General features: G+C 42.8%; 1 protein-coding gene across 1 annotated transcript in view; it reads left to right on the top strand.

The window, feature by feature from the left end:
* LOC306933100 (cell adhesion molecule 2-like) overlaps positions 1 to 14,332 on the top strand; it is a gene marked incomplete at its 5' end in the record, with an annotated part of 176,403 nt that overhangs the window by 117,239 nt on the left and 44,832 nt on the right. The window contains one exon of the mRNA XM_079515110.1: positions 7,655 to 7,804. Within this exon, the coding sequence (XP_079371236.1) occupies positions 7,655 to 7,804 (150 nt within the window). The remainder of the gene's footprint in view (positions 1 to 7,654; positions 7,805 to 14,332) is intronic.

Genomic DNA, 14,332 nt, shown 5'->3' with positions numbered 1-14,332 from the left:
CCCTCTGTAGAGGGAGGGCGAAATCCATTTCTAACTAACGACCAACCGTCGGACTTACCGACCGCCGCGTCGGACTAACGACCGACTGGGCCAAATGGATTTCGCCCTTACTGCCTCTGTATCTAAATGTATTCCAAGGCAGCACATGTTGCATTTCCATAATGGTTTATGGGCTCCATTTTCGCCGCCGCCGTTACCCGTGACACGGCCCGCAAGTCAGCCGCTGCCCGAAAAAAAGTATAGGAGCTTGCTCTGTCCCTTATCTATTATGCCGACACCGGTATTTGCGCCTAGAGGTGTGGTCATGGGCGTGTTGGCACGCTTTCCCCTAAATTGCTATTTCGGTCACACACATTTGGGAAGGCGCATAGTGGAGTTTAAAAGCACCCGTAAAGCCGTAAAGCCAAATTAGTTTGGTATAGCGGTGTGCACTGCACTCCTGCATTGGAGATGTCCGTGGAGTCAGGGAAGACTGCGTCATCTCTCCTTATTCTCCTATGCATCTCTTTGTAATTTTCCTATAATCAGCAGAAGTGAGTGCCTGCCACTTCCTTGTGTCTATTGTGTTTATATAATTGTATAGTCAAAGACGTTATTTGGCTTGTGCCAGGCATTGTGCGGCGCGCACGATTTCATTTGCTCGTTCATTTTCATCACCCCATAGCAAATGGGGTTTAATCCGATTTACCGAACTTTCCTTTTTGCTTGATACCGTTTCGTAGAGACGTTCTACACGCAAATACGCATATACCAAATTAAAGCCTTTTTTTTGTTTACATAGTACTTGAGTAAATGAGCGAGATCTGAGCGAGTGGTGACTCAGTGAAAAGATGTGTTCTTTCATGGCTCTGTGCGGGGTGGAAAAGAAAAACGCAACACATCACTCTTCCATGTGCTATAGACCGAAATGCTATGAAGCAATATAGCACTGGGCATAACGGGCAACGGATAAGGGATCTCTTAAAGGCAATGGCATGTGGCATGGTGATTGGTTTAATTATTGTAACGCCCAAACCACACCTATGCATAATGTAACGGGTAACGGAGGTGTTTTAGGGATTTAGACAGGTAACCAAAATACCAACTTTAGTGGGGGAACACCCCTTCCCCACTGCAACATCCCCAAAGTAGTGTATTTAGAATGCTTATACGATGTATATCTTGCGCCACCCTTACCTCTTATCCCTAAACTTATTTGCCATTTTTTACTATTTTGGAAAAAAAATTAAATAGTTCAACTAGCCGATCTTTCCTAGGCACTTTTCCATCGATCCTTTGTGGAGAGTGCATTGACATTTTGTTTTGTTTCCTGGTATGGCTCATTATCATTGGTTAATAAGAACAAACTCCGTAAAATCATCAACGTGTCCAGCAAAATAGCTGGGGTAAGTGTGATGTGATGCCTCTTGGAACTATGACTGGTGGCCTTCTGTTGGCATTGTTTCTTTATTGTCAATGTACTGTGTGATCTGTTTGTTTGTATATGTTTTCTGTATCAATTTACAATTTACAATTTAGGCATTTAGCAGACGCTCTTAATCCAGAGCGATTTACATTAAGCAACAACAAAAAAGCATGGCATACATCACATATAAAAAGTAGTTATCATGAAACATGCGTAAGCTAAGAACGTAACAGTGGAGTATCTATGTAAACTATACATACTATACTATATTATATATTATACATGTGTACTATAAAGTGCTATGACTACATAAAATGCAATTGCAGTGCAGTCTACGTAACTATGCCATAAGTCTGTTTAAAATACTATCTAAGTCTATAAAGTGCTATCTAAGGGGAGGTATCCTGATGTACTGTGCACAAAACAAATTTCCGAAAGGACAAATAAAGTATCTATCTATCTATCTATCTATCTATCTATCTATCTATCTATCTATCTATCTATCTACATTGACACATTGTGAGCTTGTAGACCGGCTATTTGAACTATTTTAAAAGGTTTTCAAAATAGTAAAAAATGGCAAATAAGTTTAGCGATAAGAGGTAAATAAGAGGTAAGAGATGGGGTAAGGCAAGATATAGCCCCAACTGTCAGATGGTAAATGGTGCATTTATATAGCACATTTATCCAAGGCGCTTTACATAGATTGTGCATCAATTCACCCATTCACACACACACACACACACATTCATACACAGATGGTTTGTCAAACCATGTGACTTCCATTGGAAATGCATTGGGGCGGCCATTAAACACGGACAAGACACAAGACAAATGTTGTATGCATGTTGCAACAGTGTGAGTGAGGCCTGATACAACCATCAAACTCCCAAAATCTGGAAAAGGAAAAGTGTGTGTGTGTGTGTGTGTGTGTGTGTGTGTGTGTGTGTGTGTGTGTGTGTGTGTGTGTGTGTGTGTGTGCGTGTGCGTGTCTCAGATATGCGGGCTAGGGAGGCGACTAGACTCCGGGTCACTTCTAGTATACTGTACAAGCAGTGTGCTCTGTTGCCTTGCTGACAGGCCCTAGGGAGGCATGATTTGGCAGACAACATTCAGGATAATTCATTACTGTATGTGTAGATTCAAATGACTGTGTGAGTCATCACATATTGATTTTCCCTTTCCTATAGTATTTCATAGACATCATTGCTGAGAAGAATTGAAACGGAAAACATGAATTGAATTGATGCTAGATGACACACTGCCTTCATATCACACATTTGCTATTGTAGCCTGGGCCAGGAGGCGAACCCAGGACCTCGTATCAACAAGCCATGTAAGTTACCAATCGGCTAAAGAGCCATGGCCTGATAGGCAAGTAGTAGCCTAACGCAGCCACCTATAGCCTACAATCGTCTTCCCCACCTGTGAGCGCCAGCCAGGAGCTATAGGCTTGACTGACTGGGGGGACCTCCACCCCAGGCAGGTAACGTGCTTTCGACTACGCTCAACGGGACTAGTCTGTTCCGCCAGACACCCCACCGCTGCCACCAATGTAGCCTCGGCCAATGTAGCCATGGTTTTCTGGGCATAGAGGGGCAGAACAAACTAGCGCTGGAAACCGACACCGACTTCCTATTGGTTCACCAACCTATGAGCCCGCCTCCTCTCCCCTCCCCTCCCCCCCTCCCCGGGGATCAGCAGAACCAGTAATAATAGTTGTACATACACCCTTTGTTATACTACACACCATATTGTACTCTCTTACTTGGTACCACAGATAAAAAAGGAAAATCTGCAGACTGATGAAATCTTTTTCAGTTTCCAGTTGCATTCATTTATTTCCGTGTATCCATTACACATGCATCCTCATATCGATATGCTTCTTTTCAGATAACATCAGAGCACAGTCTCACCTACAATGCAAATGTCCTTGGAGCAATAGTGTTCAGTACCTTGTTTGTGGGCCTTTTAGCAGCAGTGACCCTTGTCTCTGTCTCCACAGACAGAGAAGCATGTTACATGGTGTGATGAGCTGCAGTGTACAGTACAGTACAGGCAGCAGAATTGTATTAATCGGGTGAAGCCCAGGTAGCAGAAGACATTCTCTCCCGATGCTCAGGTAAACAACAACCATGACACAACCAAAAAGCAGGAGTTTTATGACCTTCTATGCATAATCAAAAGAGTTCTTGTAACATTAATTCATTGCGCACCACCTGGGTCTAACCTCTGCACCCATCTGTTTTATATGAACTAAGATTTTGAAGACATGCCATTTGGACATGTCTACTGTAGGCTATATGTCATAATATAACCAACCAGTATGAGCTCTGCTTACAATTGTCTCAAGCATGGTGAAGGTGAATGAAGGTCTACAGACCTTTGGCTAGCCCCCTTTGATCCCCCTGTGAGCTGGACTAATGAAGCAGACAGCTGCTCCCTCAGTTCAAATGTCCCTGTGGTGAAGTGTAACTGAAAGGGGCGATGGCAATGTCACCTTCATATTGGGACACACAAGGTACAAGCAGGACACCAAAGCAGGCATGCACAATCTACTGTAGACACGACATGATACATAAAGTTCCAACACATGGACATCAAAGCATTCCTAAGCAAAGACATCACAGTTTCTAACATCAACTTGGTTGTACAATAGGCATTTATCCAGAGCGAATGCAAAGAGACAGTGTGTCTATCCCAGCCAGGCTGGTAAATCAAGTACCTTGCCGTCTAAAACAATATATGATTGAAATAACAATATGTACATTGAAACTACTAGTCGCAATGTAGTTCGGGGATATGACATACTCAACCCTTACCTCTCTCTCTCCTCCCCCTCTCCCCCCCCTCTACCTCTTCCACCCCCCCCCCCCTCTCTCTCCCTTCTCTCTCCCCCCCTTCCTGCCACTTATATATAATGTGTATCCCCTGTGGCACCGTAGACATATAAAGCCTCTTCCGGCTCTGGGGCGTCTGTATCTCAGGGGAAGGCAACAGGAGGCAATATTGGCCATAGTTTTCCCGAGATTCCTTGCGAAGCATAGCGGAAGCAGAACGGAAGCATAGCGGAAGCAGAGCGGAAGATGTTCGGTAGGCCAATCAGAGGCTGACTCCCTCTTTCCCAGCAGTACTTGCCTTCAGGATTCCGCTTGACTTCCTCCTCCCGTTGGAGACAGGTTGACTTCCTCCTCCCGTTGGAGACAGGTTGCTCCAATGAACTGCAATGAACAGCGACCAATGAGGCATATATATTTAATATCTATGTGTGGCACACCCGTTATGTGATGCATAATGGCACACCTTCCAGCCAATCACCGCGTGCAAAATCTTGAGTACTCAATATCTGTTGGGTGAATCTACTCTTTATTTTTTTATTTTTCTGGTGTAGCGAATTTAGTTGAATTGAGTGTATTTCGCCCAGGTGAAGGAGGGTCCGGTCTCTGTCCTCTATCGTCTTTCCTCTGTCAGTAAAACCTACTATAGGTTAATAGACTAATAATAGATACATTATAGAACGAAGAAAATGCCAGCAATCAATATATGTCCTTTCCACATGATTTTATTTACCTCTGACGAGCAGACAGCGTACGTGTTTCGGTCTAGTTGGCCTTCCTCAGCGTTGTGACAAGACAACAGGATGTGAGGTACAGCATGAGATACAATCAAATGCAATTGAATCCAGGTGTCAACTGTTATCATCTTGCAAGATGTCAACATGAAGACTCTATTTATGGTACCAAGACAGGATAAATATCATGTGAACACGAATAAAGAAATAGTAAAATGGCAATACAACACAAAGAGCTATCATAATGTATGGGCCCTATTGTGCCTGGAAAGTTAGTAGACCTAACAGACATTAATAAACTCACAATAAAAACCTTTACATGTTTGACCCATTATTCTAGAAATGTATAAGATACATAGAAAAATATTGAATATAAATAAGGGAAGGAGACCTTTGGAAACACTCCAGATCAATCGTATCAATTGTCTCATTTCAGAACTTTAATCAGTAGAATAGTAAGAATTTGAAAATACCCAATTGTATAAGCCAGTATGGCTGACTGAGACTAAAACATGAATGGAAGCAGCCCAATAAAGCTCCTCATTAAGACCTTTGGGATGCTCTGTCTGGAGTGTATGAATCCAACAGGCCTCCCCTCTTTTCAAGGGGTCCACAACTTCAATCCCCTGAAACCTCAAAGTTCTGACCCACAGCATTAAAATGTCACTGAGGAAGCCCAACTAAGCCGAAACACGTACGTTGTATTTTCTTCGTTCTATCATGTATCATCGAGCCTTGCACCTATAAGGATTATTTTTTCGCCGGGGCTCCAAGGGACATGCGTGTGTGTGTCAAAAAACGAACCGGGGCAATTTTAAAGCAGTCACGCAACGCATCGTAGGCAGTGGAGCCACCCTTCATTGATTAAAAAGGGAACATTCCCTGACGGTGACGGAGACACGATGCTGACACGCCCGGTGGAGCCCCGGCGTAACCTGGAGTGTTGCGGATTGTCTGCTTCGGCAGTACTTTTTTCTTAATTATTTTCTTGCCATCTATGCTTAGACGTAAACGTCTAAGCATAGGCTATTGGGACCTATCTATGCCAGCTACGCTTATAAGCGTAGACAGACGTTTAATCCAATCCATATATGAACGCGCCGACCATTTGTTTACCTTTTAGCATTGCTCCGGGTAGAATAGCCCTCCTCCGTCACCACCAGCGATGCGATTTCTAAATCCAGCTCCGTTGAGCCTCCATTATAACCCAATTTTCAAAGCGCCGTATCTCCAAAGGTTAGAGAGCTGTCCATGGTGAGCCGGGCGCACCCGACAATCGTAAATCATTTGTGATTTTGTATCGCTGGTTGTTCTGCTAGGTAAAGGCTGTGGACTGTGTTGAGTGGTGTCGTTCCACTTCCGGAAGCCCCCACCTTCCTGTTTAACCCAGAAGGACAACAAGCTCCATAGAGTGGGCCCGGACGGGTGGCACCTGGGGCAGTACAACCATACTAACACTAGGGGCAGCAAAGGAGTTAATAGATAGCCTATATACATTAACCTACTTACACATTTCGGTGCCAATTCCCTCCTCGAATTTTGAGCTCGGAATATCTGCCACTTATATATAACGGGTGTCAACTGCAGCACAGCTGTTGCTCAGCGAATCACAGCGCAGAATGGTACACCTTTCAGCCAATGACAACAGCCAATCACAGCGGCAATTTCGGTGCCATACATGGTCATTTTTCAAAATCTAAAATTTCTGCACCATATATTATGTGGTAGTATTTATTTTGTATTTTTTCTTGAGTACATTGGGTCCTCGGTTTGTAAGATTCATGATGTTTATTGTCACACAGATGTACAAGTGCATGCATTGTGAAAAACGTTGGTTGGGGGTGCTTCACAATACAAGGTTTTAAAAATGTTTAAAAGAACTCAAACAGCATACAAGGCCATAACACCATGGAAACTCTTTTATCCATCGAATCTTTGAAGATCTCCGTTCCCCTCTCTCTCGGATCTCTCCCACTTCTTTAGGGGTCTTTCTTTTACTGAGATCTGGCTCCTTAAGGCAAGAATTTAGTCAGGCTTGTTGTATTTGTCTGCACATTGTACTCTCATACAGATTCTTCTCAATAAGAGTATTGGTTTTAGAAGACTGGTAGAGTTCAATAAAACACATGGGGAATGGAAATGTAATTGGGTACTTTGCAGTAGTACAAATGTGGAATAAGAAGGGAACATCCAGCAAGGCTGGGTGATTTGGCCTTGTTTTGAATGTCTTCTGCACACTGTGACGAGTGGAGCTGTATCTGGGTAGGGCAGCCACTTGGATCGAAGGCCCACCGTGTCTGGGATTATATGTCAATTTACCACCCAGCTGCAGCTTGAGTCTACGGCAGAGCATGGCGACCTCTAATTAGGCCATGCTACCACTTAGTGCCCTGCATTAAGGCACAAGGAAAGCCCACTGTGCTTTGTGTAAAAGCCACTGTTTCCCTGCTCAAGGCTTTAGCCCACAGTGACCATGCTCACATTAGACATAACCATTATCCTCAATTTATTGTGATTCACACAGGTCATCATCATTGTCTTGGGGAGATGCTTGTGGATATTAATACTATAAATATGGTATTAAGTTTGAGAGTTATGTAGAGAGAGAAAAGACTGCAGTAATAGCTACAGCTTTTACGACTGGACTGTGACCTAAACTCTGTCTCATAATTTCGCAGGTAGCCAAGGTCAGTTCCCCTCAACTCAGAATGTGACGGTGGTGGAGGGGGGCACTGCCAACATGACCTGTCGTGTGGATTTTAATGATAACACTTCCCTCCAGTGGTCAAACCCTGCACAACAGACCCTCTTCTTTGGGGATAAGAAAGGTGAGTGTATAATATTCTGCAGATGAATGACTATTGTAACAAAACCTAAACTATACACAGTAAAGTCCTCAATGCTACTGTACTTTAACACTAGTGTATGGGTCCATTTGACTCTCATAGTTAAATTAACCCTCAGGATTTAAAAGTGTGAATCAATATTGAAGCCAGATTACAGTGCGCTGCCTCATTACAGTTTTAACTTGACCAACTCAGTGGCCTTGTGGTTAGAGTGTCCGCCCGGAGACTGGGAGGTCGGGGTTCAATCCCCGGCCGGGTCATACCAAAGACTGTAAAAATGGGACCCAGTGCCTCCCTGCTTGACACTCAGCATCAAGGGTTGGATTGGGGGTAAGTCCCTGCGACATACTAGCGTCATGTCCAGGGGGTGTACTTGTACATCAAGCTGCCTCACGCTACAGAAACAGGAGATAGGCTCCTGCCCTATGGGCCTCATGGCTCAGCAAGGCTACTTACTTACTACTAAAATTCACTTACTTACTTACTTACTTGCTTAACGGGACAGAAGGCGGAATAGGAGGCAAACCCGTTATAATATACTGTCAGAGTTCAAGTTAAATTATGCCTGTCTCTTAGTCTTGAGGCAATAAATCAACCAAGATAGAATGTTTTTGAGCGGAGCTATTCATGCTACACTGAATGTTTTGTTTATAATGTCATGCTTGTTGTGGATTGAGGAGTTATATACTTATTTGGCTTAATTAGCATCTGTACTGCCCTACATTTGTACACCAGTTTGTCTGTCATACGGTAGGAAAAAAACATTGTTGTACTTTAATTAAAACTTGAGCCAGACGATAATAATAATAATAATAATAACAATAATAATAATAATAATAATAATAATAATAATAATAATAATAATAATAATAATAATAATAATAATAATAATAATAATAAGACACCAGGAGGAGGCATGCAGGAACCTTCAGGTTCCCAAGCAGCCGCTCTACCTCCTGAGCCACTGCCTCCCGATGACAATTAAAATGATGTTCTCACTAGCCAAATCCAATTTAAAGGTGACAAAAGTCTGCAGTTGATATATTGGAATTGGACTTTTCTTGAAGGTGATAGCAGTGTTCATCTTTGTGTGTGTTATTATCCATTACATTTATTCTGTGGCTACTAATTCAATATCATTGCTTCAGTCAGTGGTAGAATATTAAGCTTCTTTAGAATAACTATTGATAATAGAGTCAGAGAACTGTTTTAATAAAAGGAGGGAATGAGGCTCACAGTCTAATTTGAACTAATACATTTCCTCACAGGTAACTGAGTTTTGTAAGTCTAAGGTGTTTTATGAGATAAAATGAATACCAAATACAAATAAAGGAAAGTGAATGAATCTTATAAAGCCAGTGCCGTACAAAATTATTTGTCTGACCCTCTGTTATGAGAGAGAATATTTGACCATTATACTTTGCATATTGTTGCTGCCAGGCAGAAACCTTGTTACATTTTATCTACTTTAAAAAATGTTTCTTAAATGAAATGCCCTATTTTATACTGTTGACATTATACAGGGCCAAATTAGCCATTGGGCCAGTGGGGCCGTGGCCCAGGGGCCATTCACTGTAACACGTCACGTGAATGTAACGTGAGTACTTGTCAGACTACAATCAATATCCCAATTGTATTACTGTAATCATAGGATAAAACGACACCTTCACCTTCGTTATCAAACATAGTCAATATTTATTTACGCGTAAAAGGGAGAAATAATGCACACAATGATTCAAAATGACACTGGTTTCAGATAATTTAGAACGTGGTTGATCTGCAACTCAACATTTACTGACAGGCATGCATGCTGTCACCAAAGACGTGGTTTAAATCTTTGTTTGTCATGATTGCATTCTAACCGGAGTTAGAACTCAATGGGGCATCAGACTTATAATCAAGATCTCAATCTTATCTCAGCCTTGTGTTTGGCCCGAAAAGTCAAATGACTAACTTAACTACAAGAAGGGCATTAATACGCTGCCTTAAGAGATTATAGGTTTGTGGATAAAGGAAACTATTCAAATTAATGTTGGAGAGGAATAAACAGAACTGGGATCCAAGCTCATACTATATGACACATGGGGCCCTGGAAGTGAGGATCAGAGAGGGTAGAAAGCATTCATGACAGGAAGTGAGAATACACTCAGTACCCATACATTCAGTGGCTGCCATAACAGCGTGTATCAGAATCATACAACCTAGTCTTGTGCGAGTGGCATCTCGCAGAGTTGTAGAAGGTTGACTGGTGATTGTCATATGAGAGCAGAGCAGGAGCAGAGCAGGTCAGAGTGTCCGCAGGCTAGGACGCAGCCATAGAGAGAGGAGCAGAGCAGAAGCAGAGCATTGAGAGCAGGGTGGATGGTCCGTCGTAGACTGCAGCCAATAGCAGGAGCCAACGGCCAGTCTATACTCGACAGTAGTGGTGCGTGGTTTGCATGCCTGGTCAGTCCACCATTCAGTTGCTGGTGTAACCTAGTCTCCTGTGAGTAGCATCTCACAGGGTTGTAGAAGGTTGCGTGGTGATTGCAGTAGAAAGAGGAGGAGAGCCGGAGCGGGTCAGAGCGTCGGCAGGCCTGGACTCGGCCGCAGGCCGACCGCATGGTCAGGATGCAAACTACCCCCTTGGTAGTGCACACTACCCCCTTGGTAGTGTGTTCAGAGAAGCGGTCACCATGAGAAGAGAGTCAAAGTCAAAGTCGTACTATTTGTCACACATCTTACACGTTAGTGAAATTTGTTCTCCACATTTGACCCATCTCTTGGAGCGGTGAGCCGCAGCCAAGGAGCGGTGAGCTGCAGCCGTGCCGCGCTCGGGAATCATTTGATTAGTTGATTTGACCCCCCCAATCCAACCCTTTGATGCTGAGTGCCAAGCAGGGAGGCATTGGGTCCCATTTTTACAGTCTTTGGTATGACCCAGCCGGGGATCGAACCCCGACCTCCCAGTTTCAGGGCGGACACTCTAACCACAAGGCCACTGTCTGGTTAACCTGGAGTGACTCAGAGGTTTCAACAGCTTTTGCTGTCAAAATCACATCTTTGATATTGTCCATTTTGAAGAGAACAGGTCTTGATATCGATGCTGGATGTCCCGTTATCGCTACACCAGGTTGAAAGTGTTTATAGATCTGTCTATATTTTGTATGAATATTTAACCAATCAAAAGTATGAACAAGAGCTTGTATCTAAATAACAACTATATGGATACATTGCAACACAGGTTCTTTCTTTACGGAAAAGTCACAGCTTTGAACATACAAGATTTCCTCCCGACAGCATACAGTATGAGGAAAGGCTTTTTATGAAGACATATAGCTACATGTAAGGGATGACAATAACCGTGTCATTAGCTAGTTAGTTACACGTTTTATTTGACTTTGAAAATAATAATATTTGAATATTACATTAGGGTGGATTAGGAAAGATTAACGAATTGTTGAATGATGAAAGTGTTCATTTTAGTCCTTTAATGTGTTTGGGTTTATGTACAGTAAACCAAAACAGAGCACAAGAAATGGCATACGTATTTAGTAGTACCAAGCGCTCTCCTCTGAGGTACATGCAGGACAACTGGATAACAATCGATCACACACACAATCGCACATACACAAGTATTGTAGCAGGTTGTATAATTAACTTTGTGCACCCTTACATCCTTATTCTGGGAATATCGTAATGGTTCTGTGAAAATAGGCGATTGTGAGCTTGCTGCTATTTTTGCCGAAGAGATTTGATGTAGAGAGGAAAAAAGAAGGGAGCCAAGTACAGACCCCTGGGGGACCCCTTGGAACCAGGCACACAGTACCTTCAAGCACCTCAGTGTGCTATGTTTAATCTATACTTTTCTATTTCTCTTTACCTAAGTTACTGCTGCTATTCTTATTTTATTCTTTGTTATTGTTATTGCTGCTACAACCAAAACCTATTTTACTCTTGGGTACACGGCCTACGACCTGTAACGTTACAAGTCTTGAATCTTAAATCTTGATAAGTACGAAACCTTTATCACAATGTACCATCACAATGCTGATGGTACAGAGTAGGAAGGGGTTGGGGAGTACACTGCTAAGGCTGCATTGCCCTGCAGGGGCAGCCATTTGTAATGCATGACAGAAGCCTTATCCTGGGCAATGCAAATCACAAAATGAATGTACTCCGCTCAGTAGAGGTTGCCCCGGCTAAGTGTGGGAATACTTCCCCTGCCATCTCTTTTTAAACAGTGAGATGAAAAGCTTTATTGGCACAGCTAATACAATGCCCACAAGGCCTACTGGCAGAAATGGAAGGCGTGGAACAACGCTGTTTCATGCACGGGAGAAGGGGCGGGCTGCCTGAGACGAAATCTCGACTGTGCCAAATCAGCAGTTTAATTGCCTGGCATAGGGCTGTGTGACTGTCCCTCTCTCGTTTACTTTCCTGCAGGAGTCAGTGAAATATGTTGAACTCAACCTTATGCTAGTTTACAGTCGATCAACTAACTGCAGACGGGAAGGGCTTTAGACAGGCTGTTCTCTCCCTCTGACAAATGGCTACTCATACAGTACAGCCCTGTTCTAACTCGTCAGTGGTGGAAAGAAACTACTGCACTGTACGTATATAGTTACTATTTTGAGGTACTTTTGCTTTAGTAGTGTTTAAAAATGTCAATACTTTACACTTTTGACTCCACTGCAATTACTTGACACTTGACATCTTTAGTTAATAGTTACTTTGCACATTTTAATTATTAATACAATAACCAATTAAGCCCTATTGTAGACTTAAGGCCTTTTGAAAATAACCAAAGTATCAAGAAAAGCTTTAAGTACTTTTACTTTTGGTACTTTAAAGGATGCCATTTTCAACTTATCTAACATATAAGTTCAGGAAAGTCTGGGTGGGTTCTTCCACCAGTGCTGATGAAAGGCTGTACTATACAGTAGACTGAATGCACACAGAGAGGACTAGAACTCTGTTGTTTCCTGTGGATTTACAATCTCACAGATCTTCATGTAAAATGTTCTTTGAGGTTGCTAGTCCTTGTGAGAAATATAGATAGTTTTTTGTGCATCTAATGTTTGGATGCATCTTATTGCATTCCTCATGCTCATACTGTACGTCTCTCTGTTCCCTCGCTTCTCCACTCCTCTGCCGCCAATCCCCTTGGGTTTCAATGACAGCATGGCCATGGCCACCACGTGTCACTGTCGAATGTACCGTTGCAATTTCTTGAAACCCATATTTCCCATATTCTTTCCTTCCCTGTCTTTTCCCTACGTTGACTTTGTCACCCTGCTCATGCATTTCAAAGGAATTCATGTAGATTTATGTTTTTGAATGCCCAACAGTCACATGCTGTAAATAAACGCAGTAAGAATATATCTGCTCTACTTTCCTAATTTAAAAGGGACAATGTTTTTGAAGTGGTTCAGTCCTTCAGACAGTCCTTGGTGTTCCATATTAAAGACAAGGGCACTGGTCTGATATGTCAGGAGTTTGAAAATAAAATAATAAAGAAGAAAACTATCTAAATGACCTCTTCAGTGTGTCTGGACTAGTTATATAAGGAATTAGAAATATCAACCTTCTGTGTCATATCAGTTGTAGCCTAGTTCATAGTTGCGGGGAAGTACTGCAAGACTAAATCTGATCATTTCCCTGACTATAATTTGTCTGTCTTGTAAGGAAATGAAAACGTCCCTAAGAAGGCATGCCTGTCTGCACAATGATAATAACTACATTTTAGCTCAAGCAGCAATAGCAGTGAATGTCGACATTATAAGCATATCTTAAATGTCATAAATCTTATAAAGACAATTTTGAGCATTGCATTTAAGTTCATCAATTTAAATAACTATAAACCTATCATATTGTGCATGATAGAAACCATAATTTTGTTTTGTCAACACAAGTGGGAGTCTAGCTACACTGATGCTAGACACAACCCTAGTAATACTAATACTGAATATTGTACAAGTGTGACCTTTAGCTTGTCTGTGTGTGTGTGTGTGTGTGTGTGTGTGTGTGTGTGTGTGTGTGTGTGTGTGTGTGTGTGTGTGTGTGTGTGCGTGCGTGCGTGCGTGCGTGCGTGCGTGCGTGCGTGCGTGCGTGCGTGCGTGCGTGCGTGCGTGCGTGCGTGCGTGCGTGCGTGCGTGCGTGCGTGCGTGCGCTCGTGCGTGTGCGTGCATGGAGGGGGAGGAGTTTGCATTGTGGGAAGATGACAGCACAATAGCTTAAAGTATCTTTGGCCAGCCCGTAGAGATGTATAGGCAAAGAGTTTCTCTCATCCTCTCCCATAAGGGGCTCAGTCCAACCTTGTGGAGATCTAAATGGAGTGTTAACCTTGCTGGAATTCCTAAGCTGATCCATATGGGTTGGACTGTCTCTGCACATTTTGTCTGAGCTGAACACTGGCCTCCTCTCATAACATGCCAACTGGCTCCCTGGCACACTCCTCCTCATGCATTATGTATCTCAGAGACTTAGTTGATTGTTGCCACCTCAGTGGCATCAGCCTGTATGCACGGT

This window comes from Electrona antarctica (assembly GCF_951216825.1).
Source record: "Electrona antarctica genome assembly, chromosome: 11".
In the NCBI taxonomy this organism is placed as follows: Eukaryota; Metazoa; Chordata; class Actinopteri; order Myctophiformes; family Myctophidae; genus Electrona; species Electrona antarctica.
The sequence above is the reverse complement of the archived record's forward strand: the minus strand, read 5'-3'. Positions and strand labels throughout refer to the sequence as shown.